Source organism: Arachis hypogaea, chromosome 14 (assembly GCF_003086295.3).
Source record: "Arachis hypogaea cultivar Tifrunner chromosome 14, arahy.Tifrunner.gnm2.J5K5, whole genome shotgun sequence".
Classification (NCBI taxonomy): Eukaryota; Viridiplantae; Streptophyta; class Magnoliopsida; order Fabales; family Fabaceae; genus Arachis; species Arachis hypogaea.
The window spans coordinates 2,101,234-2,113,807 of NC_092049.1; the positions used below are offsets into that span (position 1 = coordinate 2,101,234).

At 31.9% G+C, this 12,574-nt stretch overlaps 1 protein-coding gene across 6 annotated transcripts; it reads left to right on the forward strand.

Moving 5' to 3' along the window:
• Positions 1 to 4,985: 4,985 nt before the first annotated feature.
• On the forward strand, positions 4,986 to 12,165 carry LOC112740908 (histidine kinase 3). 6 transcript variants are annotated; one of them, XM_025789618.3, is made up of 12 exons: positions 4,986 to 5,363; positions 5,790 to 6,358; positions 6,863 to 7,144; positions 8,059 to 8,228; positions 8,501 to 8,713; positions 8,932 to 9,118; positions 9,210 to 9,261; positions 9,400 to 9,629; positions 9,713 to 9,811; positions 9,890 to 11,016; positions 11,168 to 11,476; positions 11,549 to 12,165. In XM_025789618.3, the coding sequence occupies exons 2-11, from the start codon at positions 5,852 to 5,854 to the stop codon at positions 11,382 to 11,384; spliced, it is 3,084 nt and encodes a 1,027-aa protein (XP_025645403.1). In that variant the 5' UTR covers positions 4,986 to 5,363; positions 5,790 to 5,851; the 3' UTR covers positions 11,385 to 11,476; positions 11,549 to 12,165. The 6 variants fall into 6 exon arrangements, with proteins under 6 accessions (XP_025645403.1, XP_025645402.1, XP_025645404.1 ...); XM_025789617.3 differs by having other exon boundaries at positions 4,988 to 5,363; positions 5,687 to 6,358; XM_025789619.3 differs by having other exon boundaries at positions 5,016 to 5,363; positions 5,989 to 6,358.
• Positions 12,166 to 12,574: the final 409 nt, after the last annotated feature.

Here is a 12,574-nt window from a genome sequence, read left to right on the forward strand (position 1 = left end):
TTCCGTCTCCATGTTTCGCTATCTTTATTTAATTAAATTATCATCGGTTCAAATAATTGCACACATAATTACTAGATATATAGCATGTATAGGAAAACGTTGACATATATACCGTATTAACTTTTGTAATTAAATTATTTTTGTTTTGTTTCTCATGGAATCATCTAGCCTATTAGGGCAGTGATTAATTTATCAATAATCCTAGGAAATCAAGAGGATATTAGCTAAAAATCAGTTAAATATTTTTAGGTAAATCCAAAATTTTTATGTAGATGGTACTTATGTTAAGCATTAGGATGTTTTTTTTCTTTATAAATTGGATGATTCTAAATCTATTTTCTGATTTATCATGTTTTAGGTATTTGGAGAGGAAAGAAGGGTGAAGAGACGGACAATTTCCGTGATTTACGTTGTAATGATACTGAACGTATCTCCTCCTAATTTAAATGTTGTGAAACATTTAATAACTAATATTTTAAATTATAAATAAATAAAACTAATTACTATATTTATAATTAATTAAATTGTTCTATTTTTTACTGATTTAGAGTTGGTTCCATATACTTTTCTTTAATTTATTGGATAACAAAATTTTATTTAAAAATTTATTATTAATTAATAAATGGTTGTAATATAAAACGAAATTTAAATTTTCACATTTATTTAAACAAATAAATAAACTAATTATTTTACCAACACAAATTAATTTACTTTTGTAACTAAATTATAAACTTTATATGAACAAAAAAATAAGGTACTTAAAATACTTTTTTAATGAAATATTTAGACCATAGTATGTAGCTAAATGAGTAGAGTAACCATTATATATATATATATATTTCCTATTAAAGAAAATTATGTTTGAATCTAATATTTTTTAATATTTTAACACAATTGTAAGCAGGTATAACAATAATTATTAGATATTAGAGTGAATACCCTACCCGACTTTCGACAATTACTTCGAAAAGATAACGAGATCCCTAAGAAAAAAACATGCCTAATCCGGCTCCTGATCTTTTTTTTGGACTGATTAATCTCTGTGCCAAAAAAAATAATATTGACTTTTTATTTTTGGTACAGGGTCTTCATTATTCTTTCGAAGTAATTGTTAGGAGTTGGGTTGAATTTTTTTTTATCAAATATCTCGTTGTCTTTCGAAATAATTATCAATGGTTGTTTTGGATTTTTCTCTAGATATTATAAACCCTAAAATTTTTTATTTAAAATGAGTTTATGGTAAAATTTGATGTGGAAGGCTAGCTGCAACAAATCACAACGTAGATTGGAGGGAAAGGGAAAAAAAAATTAAATTAAATTAAAAAAGCAAAAGATAAGCAAAGATAATAGCACCTTGAGAGTTCTATAATCCATGGATGCATGCCTTATCTCCTTACCTAATCTTCATTAGTTCAGTGACTTTGACTCTCGTGTCCCATGGCAATAATGTAAAAAAAAAAAAGAAAAAGGGTAACCGTATCAAATACCATTCTGCATAATAAGTAAATAAATGATAAATTAAAGTTTATGCTTATTCTTGAAATTGTGGCTGTATAAAAGGGTATTTATGGGAACACAGAAAAGTACAGCGAAGCATAATAAAAAAGAAAGAAAAAGAAACTGAGAGTTAACGACTTAGCGTGTAGAAGTTGTCTAGTGGCATGGACGGACAGGGATGTGAACACAACACACATCAAAAAGGGAGAAAGAGAAAAGTTGAGAAAAAAAAAAAAAGCACTTATTTCTACTAAGTGGAACCAAACCTTTCTTTATATCCTTTCTAATATTACATGAGTTTAATTTAAGTAATTTGAATAATTATTTATAGAATAATTATAAAAAATAATTATTTTCATTGACATAATAATAATATATAATTATATATATATATACAGCTTTTTATATATAATATATATAAATTAAATCTATATTATATTCAAGACAATTTAATATTCGAATAATTTAAAAAAATTTAATTAACATGTGTTTTAATGATACAAGTTAAGGTTATTAGGAATAAAAATTTTAAATAATTTATTTTAATAAATATACAATAAATATATTAAAAATTTAAAATTTTTATTTTTTTAGAAAGATATTTTTAGTTAGTAATTTTATTATGTATCCTAAATGTATATATTAGATAAACGGAAAAGTTTAGGGGGCAGCAACTTTGTTAAATTCTAGCCAGCATGTAACCAGCAAAAAAAGTGAGTCATTGGATGAAATCTCACACCAATCTCACACCATTAAAATCATCATTAATGACTATTTGATGACTACAAATCACAAAAGTTGTTGACCCCTAGCATTCCTCTTAAATAAATCTTAATTTAAAATATTGACAATTAATTAATTAAAGTTTCACACGTTTTTTGAATTAAAGATAGTTAGTTTTCAGGTCTGCTATAAATAAAAAGGTTTTTTGGCAAACAAATTCAGACAAATTCAAACAAGTTAATTCCAATCCAATAAAATTCACTTATATAAATTGTGTGTAAAATTACGTCGTTTTTTTGTGTTTTTTTTTTCGCGTTCTTCCTTCAACGTTTGTATCCCGCGTTCCTTCTCCTTCTTCTCCTCCTTTGCGTTCTTCTTCTTTTTTTTTTTCGCATTTTTTCTTCTTCTTCCTCACGTGTTTCATCATCTTCGTCGTTCTTTTTATTGATTTTATATTATTATGTATTTTTTTCTTTGTTATTTGATTTTTTTCTCCAAAAAAGAATTATAAAAAAATGAAATAAGAAGATGAAAAAGTAGTAGAAGATAAAGCGAAAGAAGATGAAGAGTTTTGAATTATGCAGAACTTATCAGAATAAAAATACAATAAAATTTTTTAACAATAACACATAAATTTTTTAGTTTTTACACTAAAATTTTGCTACAAAATGCACAAAAAATTTTTCTTCTTTTTTTTTCTTATTTCTTTCTTTCTTTTAATTGGATGAATATAAGTTCATCATTTTCCAAGTAATTTTGCAACATTATGTGTTTCTTCTTTTTCTTTATTTGATTTTTTTTGTTTTTATTCTTGTTAAGAGAGTAAAACAAGAAGAAACTTGAGAAGGTAAAATAAGAAGGAAAAGATGAATAAGAAAAAAAAAAGATAATGATGATGATGAAAAAGAAGCAGCAGAAGATGAGGATGAGAAAGAGGAAGAGTTTTGAGTTATGCAGAACTTATCTGAATAAAAATACATTGAAATTTCTTAGTTTTTATACCAAAATTTTACTACAAAAACACAAATATTTTTTTTAATGCTGCATTTTTTTTCTTTTTTTCTTTATTTCTTTCTTTCTTTTAGTCGAATCAATGTAAGTTCATCCTCTTCCAAGTAATTGCAGCATTCTGTGTTTCTTCTTTTTCTTTGTTTGATTTTTTTTGTTTTTGTTCTTATTAAAAGAGTAAAAAAGAAAAAATCTGATAAGGTAAAACAAGAAGAAAAAGATGAATAAGAAAAAAAGATGATGATGAAAAAGAAAAAGAAGCAGAAAAAGATGAAGAGGAAAAAGAGGAAGAATTTTAAATTAGGTAGAACTTGTTAGAATAAAAATACACCGAAATTTTTTAACAATAACACATAAATTTCTTAGTTTTTACACCAAAATTTAGCTACAAACCTTAATTAACTAAAAAATGCACCAAAATTACTTAATAATTGCGACACACAAACTCAGTTTAAAATCAACACACAAAAATGATTGAATTATCAATAAAAGCACATCCAAATCAATTTTGGATCAGGTAACGTCATCAATATGACAAAAGTTCTACGATAACGATAACAATAACAATAACGACAATAACGATAACGACAATATGTACAAGAAGAACACATCGATGACTATAACGATGATGATCATGATGATGAAGATGATAGAGGAGAATGAGAAAAAGGAAAGAGGAGAAGAAATTCCAATGAAAAAAAAAAGGAGGAAAAAGAGGAAGAGAAGGAGGTGGTGTTAATGACGACGATAACAAAAGAAAAAAATAACGAAAAAAAAAGGGAAAAAAAAAGAAGACGAAGTATTAAATATGACAAAGAAAATATGCAGCAGAGGCACAAAGAAAAATATGCGTACATGAGTGTAAATGATTTGTATGTAGAGATTAATTCCTTAGTTTTACTAGTAAATCTTACACAATTAAATATTTATGTACACTAAATTTTTTACATTAATTATGCATTGAAGTTAACTTACTTGGATTAAGTCATTTATTTAAGAACCAATGATTAGCTGTGGAAATGTTTCATGACCAAGTTATGAATAAATTTTAGATCTTTTAGTTGAAAAAAGAAAATCAGCTAATGTGATAATAAGACACATTTATCTACTAGATATTATTTATAATGATGCAAAAATATATAATTAAAGTACTGTAAAAAGCACAAACTATTCTTACACATACAATGTCAACGAGTTATAACTCAAATGACATAATCTCTCTATACTCACTTAAGAGGTTGCGAGTTTGAGTTTCTCTATCTTCGATAAAAAAAAAATTCTTACACATACAATACATAAAAAATAAAAAATTAATCTAACAAATAAATGAATAAGTAGAAAAAATTAATTTTTAATTAGTTAATAAATTAACTTTTTTTTATAAAATTACTTTTTATTTTTTTTTTAAATTAGGATTTAAGATTAAAATTTAGAATAATAATTTAATTTTAATGTACTGTTAGTGTAAAATCACTTTATACGTATATCTAATCACATTGCGTTCGTATTAGCAAAAATAACTATTTTTATATTCACCTTGTAAATAGTCAATAAAAAACGATTGTAATTATATTACTGTGTAAAACGTTTTACAATATTAATGTATTAAAATGAAACTTTTAGAATAAAAAATAATTTAAGTTTTAAATGATATTAACAAAAAAAAATTAACTTCCTAACTAAAGTCTAAATAAATAAATTTGTACATGTATTGTTTGTTTTTTCTAACATATGAAGGAGCATTTTGTTAAAATAATATATTTTATTTATATATTTATTTTTTTTGAGTGGATAGTTGAGAAAGAGATAATGGCCAATACCAAGAAACATTGTTGCTATCATATTCTTATCATGTGTCTTTTGTAAAAATTCCTCCTTAGCTAGCAGCACCTCTTCACTGCCCATGAATTTCAATTCATTTCTCTAACTCTTTTCTTTTTTTTCTTTTTCTTTAAGCTTCATTCTCCTTTCACTTACTTCATAATAATAATAATATTAATCCATTTCTTCCATTTCCAACAAAATCTTTTTGTTGGAGTAGTGCTTCATAGTTCAAAGTTCAAACCTTGTTACTGCTTCTGAAAAATTTGAGGAACACACTCTGATTTTGGTAGCTAAAGATCGAATCTTTGAAGGTTAGTTCTGGCCCCTCTTTTTTTTTTTTTTTGGTCTTCTATGTCTTTGGTTGGTAGCTAGTAGTGGCTGACAAGATAAACAAGAAGTGTCAATTTCATGTTTCTGGAATCAGAAACTTGGAATCATTCTTTGGTTCTCTCATAAAAAAAAGGGTGTTTGTGAATTTCATGTTTGGTTCTGCCATTCTAGACCTTTTTTTTTTTCTCTCTTTTATTTTCTTTTTTCTTTTTTATTCTTTATTTATTTTTTTCCCCAAGCTAATTGTTATGCTGGATAAGATAGCATCTTTATTTAGTTTCTCATCATATTTTGGTATTTTCAGGAACTGTACTTCATAATTTCTCTTTTGGTGAAATAGTTCTCTGAGTTTGTGGAGATTCTGTGGATTTGACAGTGTTTTTTTTCCTCTCTCTCTTTGATACAAGTCATAGGCACTACCAGTTGGAACTGTTGATAGTAATAAAATTGAGTGGGGAACTGTTGTTGGATGAGTTTGCTCCATGTTGTTGGGTTTGGTCTAAAAGTAGGGCATCTACTTTGGGTGCCATGTTGCTTGATTGTGTCTTTCATTTACCTCAACTGGTTCAATTGCAATCTTGGAATTAATCATAACCATAATTGTAGTAACAATAACAAGTGGAAGATGGGTTTTCTTGGAGATTATGATGGAAAGGTTTGGCTCAATAATTGGTGGGAGAAGAACTTGGGGAACACTTGTAAACAATACTATTACAAGTATAAGATGTTGAGGAGATCCTGGTGGAGGAAGCTCTGGCATGCTTATGTGGTTTTTTGGATTGTGATTTCGTCCTCGAGGTTCTTGCATATGAGCTCGGAGGCTACTGAGAAGAGGAAGGAAAGTCTTGTTAGCTTGTGTGATGAAAGGGCAAGGATGCTGCAGGATCAGTTTAATGTTAGTATGAACCATATTCAGGCTATGTCCATTTTGATCTCCACTTTTCACCATGCCATGGACCCTTCTGCGATCGATCAGGTACTCGATCTCAATAGTAGTTTGCTATTTTGGCTTCCCTTTTTAAGTTAGATTTGTTTATTTATTTTATTCAAGTAGGTAAATCTCTTAAGAGCTGGAACAGGTCTATTTTTGGTAAAGTTGCATTTGGTTAGAAATGCATGGTCTTAGTGGAAGAACACTAATGTCTTCGTCTTCGGTGTCTTTGTCTTAGGGTCCTGTCCCACCCTCTCCCAGTTCCAAATGCAGCCTGAATGTCTCAGAACACAAAAGACAGAGACAAGAGACATGGAGGTTATCTATGTCTCTCTGTTTTTGGTGTCCACAATTATTTGGATGAAAAAAACTGGACAAAATTTTATCACATAATAGACACAATTCTGCTGTTTCTGTATTTATTATCTCCTTTATCAAATTTGTGTCCTCGCATTTTTGTATTTCTTTCCTAAGACAGTTACCAAAGGAGGACTAATTGATGGTAAGTTCTTTGTTAAAAACTCAATCTAACTTGTGACAGCTCTGCAGAAAACTTTTGCCAGGTATACGGAAAGAACTGCTTTCGAGAGGCCCCTTACGAGTGGTGTCGCATATGCTGTAAGGGTGCTCCATTCCGAAAGGGAACAATTCGAAAAGCAGCAAGGGTGGACTATTAAGAGGATGGATACCCTGGAACAAAACCCGGTTCAAGAGGATGATTTCGCCTTAGAGGCATTGGAGCCATCCCCTATTCAGGAAGAATATGCTCCTGTCATCTTTGCCCAGGAAACAATCAAACATGTAATTTCTGTTGATGTGCTTTCTGGAAAGGTAACTTTCTCTTACCATCTCTTAAATGTAACTGCTTCAATTTATACATTTTTATTATGTTTAAAGTTTAAAACATCTATAGCTAACTATGAAATCTGTTAATAGAAGTTTGACACTATCAAACATGATCAACTATTTATTTATGTAAAGCATTTCACTCTTAATTTCATGGCAATGTATTGAATAGTAATAATGTACAAACTCGTACTCTTAAATCCATCGGTCATTAATGATGTCTTGAGAAAACATGTTGAAAATGGTTATGGAACTTGGCCTTTTTAAAGAAACATGAAGTATCTTGTATTAAATGCATTTAATTACTTGACCAAGTAGGATTTATTTATTTATTTGTCAAAGGATTTACCTAAAGTGTTTACAGTTATTTAAATGTACCTTGTTAAGGCTATTTATGTTGGAAAGTTTTGATTGTTTTTGTACATTTAACACCTCAACAAGTGGCCCTACCTAAACCCTTTTACTTTGTGAAATGATTAAAAGCAATGAAAAATTAAGGAGGTTTTTAATTTTTTATTCCAATTTATGTTCTGACAGAGAGTGCACCAAACATTTAATGTTGCAAGAGTGAATGGGTGTGAGAAAGAAAAAAAAAAAAAAACTCAATATTAATTTAGTTTAAATAAATGCCATTAAGTAATTCTTTGGTTTTAGTTACTAGTGTCTTAAACACTTGTTAACTTATTCCCAAAACTATTTATGCTCCAACATTGATACTTTTTCAATTATCTTTCTCTCCCTATTCTTTCATCTCCATGAGTTGATACTTTATAGAGTATAGAGAATTGAATAGTATAACTTTGTGGACATCAGAATGCTTAACTGTTACTGATTGTTCACGTTTGATGTTTTCGATATATGGCTATCAAATTTGAAGTTATTCACTTGTTCATCTACAGGAAGACCAGGAAAACGTGTTGCGTGCAAGAGAGTCAGGCAAAGGAGTCTTAACTGCTCCCTTCAGGCTGCTCAAAACAAATCGTCTAGGCGTTATCCTCACATTTGCTGTATACAAGAAAGAACTTCCATCAAATGCAACCCCAGATGAAAGGATTCAAGCAACTGATGGGTGTGTACTTAAATTTTTTGTACATTCAATGTGTTTGAACACTTACAAGTCTTATTCTTTTTCAATGAAACAATTCCAGTTTTATAAAACTTAAAGGGGTTCCCTTGGATTAGTGAAACACTTACCATAGTTTACGTCATTCGAGTTCGGTAATTAAGAGTTTCGAAGCAACTTTTACACTGGGGACTGAATAATGAATTTGAGAGCACAATTCATACTGCATTTGACTTGCGAGAGAAGCTTTCTAATGTTTTCTATTAATTCCTGTGAAGGTATCTTGGAGGGGTCTTTGACATCGAGTCATTAGTGGAAAAATTACTTCAGCAACTTGCTAGCAAGCAGTCAGTCATTGTTAATGTTTATGATACTACAAATCATACCGATCCTATCGCCATGTATGGTTCAGATGTATTAGGTGATGAATTCTACCATGTCAGCACTCTCAACTTTGGAGATCCCTTCAGGAAGCATGAGATGCACTGCAGGTAACATATGTTGCCAAATGAGTTTTATATGTTATCTTATACGACGTGGTTTAATGCCATTTGGCATATTGATCTTACAAAGCTTGCAGTTTAGAGGTCTCTTTTTTGGAGTTAGTTGTTTATTATTTTGGTGTATTATATTATTTTTGACATTATTGAGATGTGAAATTAGTCATAGACTTGAACTATGCCTGAAATCCAGTTTGATGCCGACACAGGTTCAAACAGAAACCACCGTGGCCATGGGAGGCAATACATTCATCAGTTGGCATGCTTGTTATTGCAGTCCTTATTGGTTATATTCTCTATGCCACTGTGAATCGAATGTTCATTTCCGAGGATAATTACAATGAGCAGATGGAGCTTAAAAAACGTGCCCAGGCAGCTGATGTTGCAAAATCTCAGGTATGAGACTTTTTCTGACTGATATTATAACTTGCTTATCCTTAACTTATACTGATCATTTGGGAGGCCTAATTGATGATTGACACTGCAGTTTCTCGCCACTGTTTCCCATGAGATCCGAACACCAATGAATGGTGTCTTAGGTGAGTTGAACTCTTGACCCTGTTGTCCTTTGCTAGTATAATTTCACACAAGCCCTGTCTTCTTATTTTAGTATAACTTGATAAAAGAGAGTGGTGTTCATCATCTGTGAGTGACTTTGTTCTATAATTGGATTTCAGGGATGTTGAATATGCTTATGGACACAGATCTGGATGTAACACAACAGGAGTATGTCAGAACAGCACAGGGTAGTGGAAAAGCTCTTGTATCCCTTATAAATGAGGTTTTGGACCAGGCAAAGATTGATTCCGGTAAGCTAGAGCTGGAGGCAGTGGTGTTTGACTTACGGGCGATTTTGGATGATGTGTTGTTACTATTTTCTGAGAAGTCTCAAGGGAAAGGAGTAGAGGTAAAATTATTTCTCTTTGATATGATGGAAGTTTCAATTATTGCATTTCTAATTATAACATGATCGATTTTGGTGGAGCACAGTTGGCAGTATATGTCTCGGATGAGGTTCCGGAACAACTCATAGGTGATCCTGGAAGGTTTAGACAAATAATTACAAATCTCATGGGCAACTCTATTAAGGTATGTCTATAGGGATAGATGTTAGATTGACTTATACACATGCTTATGGTCTCAAAATGACAGTTGTTTGTTTGGCAGTTCACGGAAAAAGGGCATATCTTTGTTACCATCCATCTTGTTGAGGAGGTTGTTCATTCAATAGAAGTTGAGCCGCAATCAACCTCAAAAGATACCTTAAGTGGTTACCCGGTTGCTGATATTCGTCGGAGCTGGGAAGGATTCAAGGCTTTCAGCCAAGAGGGACCTCTTGGTTCTTTTTCTTCGCCGTCAAGCGAGCTTGTCAATCTGATTGTATCTGTTGAGGATACTGGAGTAGGTATTCCTCTCGAGGCACAGTCCCGTATATTCACTCCTTTCATGCAAGTAGATCCATCCATCTCCCGAAAACATGGGGGAACCGGGATTGGTCTAAGCATTAGTAAGTGTTTGGTTGGACGTATGAATGGAGAAATTGGGTTTGTGAGCATACCCAACATAGGTTCCACTTTCACATTTACTGCTGTCTTCACAAATGGATCTCCCAATTCAAAGGAGGGTAGAAGTCAGCCAATCAACAACCAGCCTCATCTTGCCTCCTCGGAATTCCATGGCACGAATGCCTTAGTTATCGACCCCAGACCCATTCGAGCTAAAGTGTCAAGATATCACCTCCAACGTCTTGACATTCGTGTCGAATTAGTCTCAGATTTGGATCAAGGTTTGTCCCTCATAACCAATGGGAATTCACCAATTAGTATTGTTTTCATTGAGCAGGAGGTCTGGGATAGAGATTCGAGCATTTCGTCGCACTTCGTCAACAATACTAGAAAAGTTGACCCTCCTAAGCTATTCATTCTTGTTAATTCCAATAGTTCTTTTAGAGCAAGTTCTGTAAATTCTGGTGATCCTTTTCCAGTTGTCATCACAAAACCTCTAAAAGCAAGTATGCTAGCTGTGACATTGCAAAGAGCCATGGGCGTTGGGAACAGAGGGAACACTCGAAATGTGGAGCTCCCTAGTTTATCTCTCCATCATCTTCTTCGAGGGAGAAGGATTTTAGTAGTAGACGACAACAGTGTGAACCGCACCGTGGCAGCCGGTGCCTTGAAAAAATATGGAGCTGATGTGGTTTGTATAAGCAGTGGAAAAGATGCCGTTGCCAAGCTGAATCCACCCCATCAATTCGATGCCTGTTTCATGGATATCCAAATGCCAGAAATGGATGGGTATGCAACCTTACAGATGAAATATATGAATAGTAAAAATAATACTTTTCTAAATAATTCTTCGTTTCTTTCCTAAACTCTTTGTATCATGGTAACATTAACTACTATTTTTATTTGACAATTATGCTAATATACAATTCTTTTGTGGCAGCTTTGAAGCTACGAGACGAATTCGAGAGTTGGAAGCATCGATGGACGGTGATGGTAATAATTCAAAGTTGCATGTTCCCATTTTGGCTATGACAGCGGACGTGATGCAGGCAACAAATGAGGAATGCCTAAAAACTGGGATGGATGGATATGTTTCAAAGCCCTTTGAAGCTGAGCAACTTTATAGAGAAGTTTCGCGGTTTTTCCCACCTTCATGAAAACAGATCGAAACCGGTGGAAACTGGAAGCATCTGCCACGTGTTCTCCAGGACACACTTTGTGCATAAATAACTTCTCATGTATCCTGAGAGTAAGTTTTTCTGCATTAAGCTCACTATTTTCTTGAAGATCCTTGGTTTTAAAGGTATTGATTCTTTCGCAGGGAGTGTACATAGGAGCCAAGTTTGATTCGTCGCAATTGGGTTTTAGAATTGGTTGTGAAGGTATCAAAACTCGTTGATTCTTCAATGTAAAGTATTAACTTCCATCCATGGCATCATCTCGATCTTCGTGTTATGTATGTAGCAATAAGAATCCTACTTGTAAACTTATTATAGTTTTAATACATCACGTGTGTATATAGATAGAGATTTGATTCAAGATGAGAGAAGGAAATTTTAGGTTCTTAGTGACAAAAGGTGGTTTAAGTGCACACCATAATAGCTCATCAATGGTGGCGTATGACCGTGCCGGATTCCGGCGTCAAAGATTTGTAATTGATATATGAGGAGTGCAGGGGGACAGTAACTTTTGTGTTTTGTAACCATCAATTGATCATCAATAGTGTTTTTAATGGTGTGAGATTACATCGAATAGTCAGAGATCACTTACTTTTCTTTTGATGGTTAAGTGCTGGTCACAAAACACAAAAGTTGCTGGCTCCTTAGACTTTTTCTTGATGTATTGTGTAGTACATTGCTGGAGTGATCCATGGATTTTTGGCCGATTTGTACATTTTCATTTCTGGCTTGCTTTGGCTTCTATTTGTTTACCTTTCAATTGTTGTTCTTTTTCTGTGTGTTATATATTTAGTAGTACAGTATAATATAAACAGGTTAAAGTGTTCAGATCAAATCAGAACATACTAATATTTGCATTTAATTTGGCCCAATATTTTTTAATTAGTTACCGACAGTGACGGTTGATATGGAATGTTAATGGAATGTTAACTTGCATACGTGGTCGTTAAATGTCCCTAAATTGAAGTACAAAATATGAAAAGAGGTGGTCGATGAATGTCCCTAAATTGAAGTACAAAATATGAAAAGAGGAATGTTAGGGGCTTAACAAAGTTGCTGGTCCCTAGACTTTTCCATATGAAAATAATCTTCAAAAAATTTAAAAAAAAATCTCAAAATAGTCTTTAAAAAATTTTAAAACAGTCATTTCGAATTATTTATATATAACT

Coding starts and splice junctions, on each gene's coding strand:
- LOC112740908 (XM_025789618.3), top strand. CDS start 5,852: ATGAGTTTGCTCCATGTTGTTGGGTTTGGTCTAAAAGTAGGGCATCTA. Junction 9,630..9,712: donor CTCAAGGGAAAGGAGTAGAG/GTAAAATTATTT, acceptor GGTGGAGCACAG/TTGGCAGTATATGTCTCGGA. Junction 11,017..11,167: donor CAAATGCCAGAAATGGATGG/GTATGCAACCTT, acceptor CTTTTGTGGCAG/CTTTGAAGCTACGAGACGAA.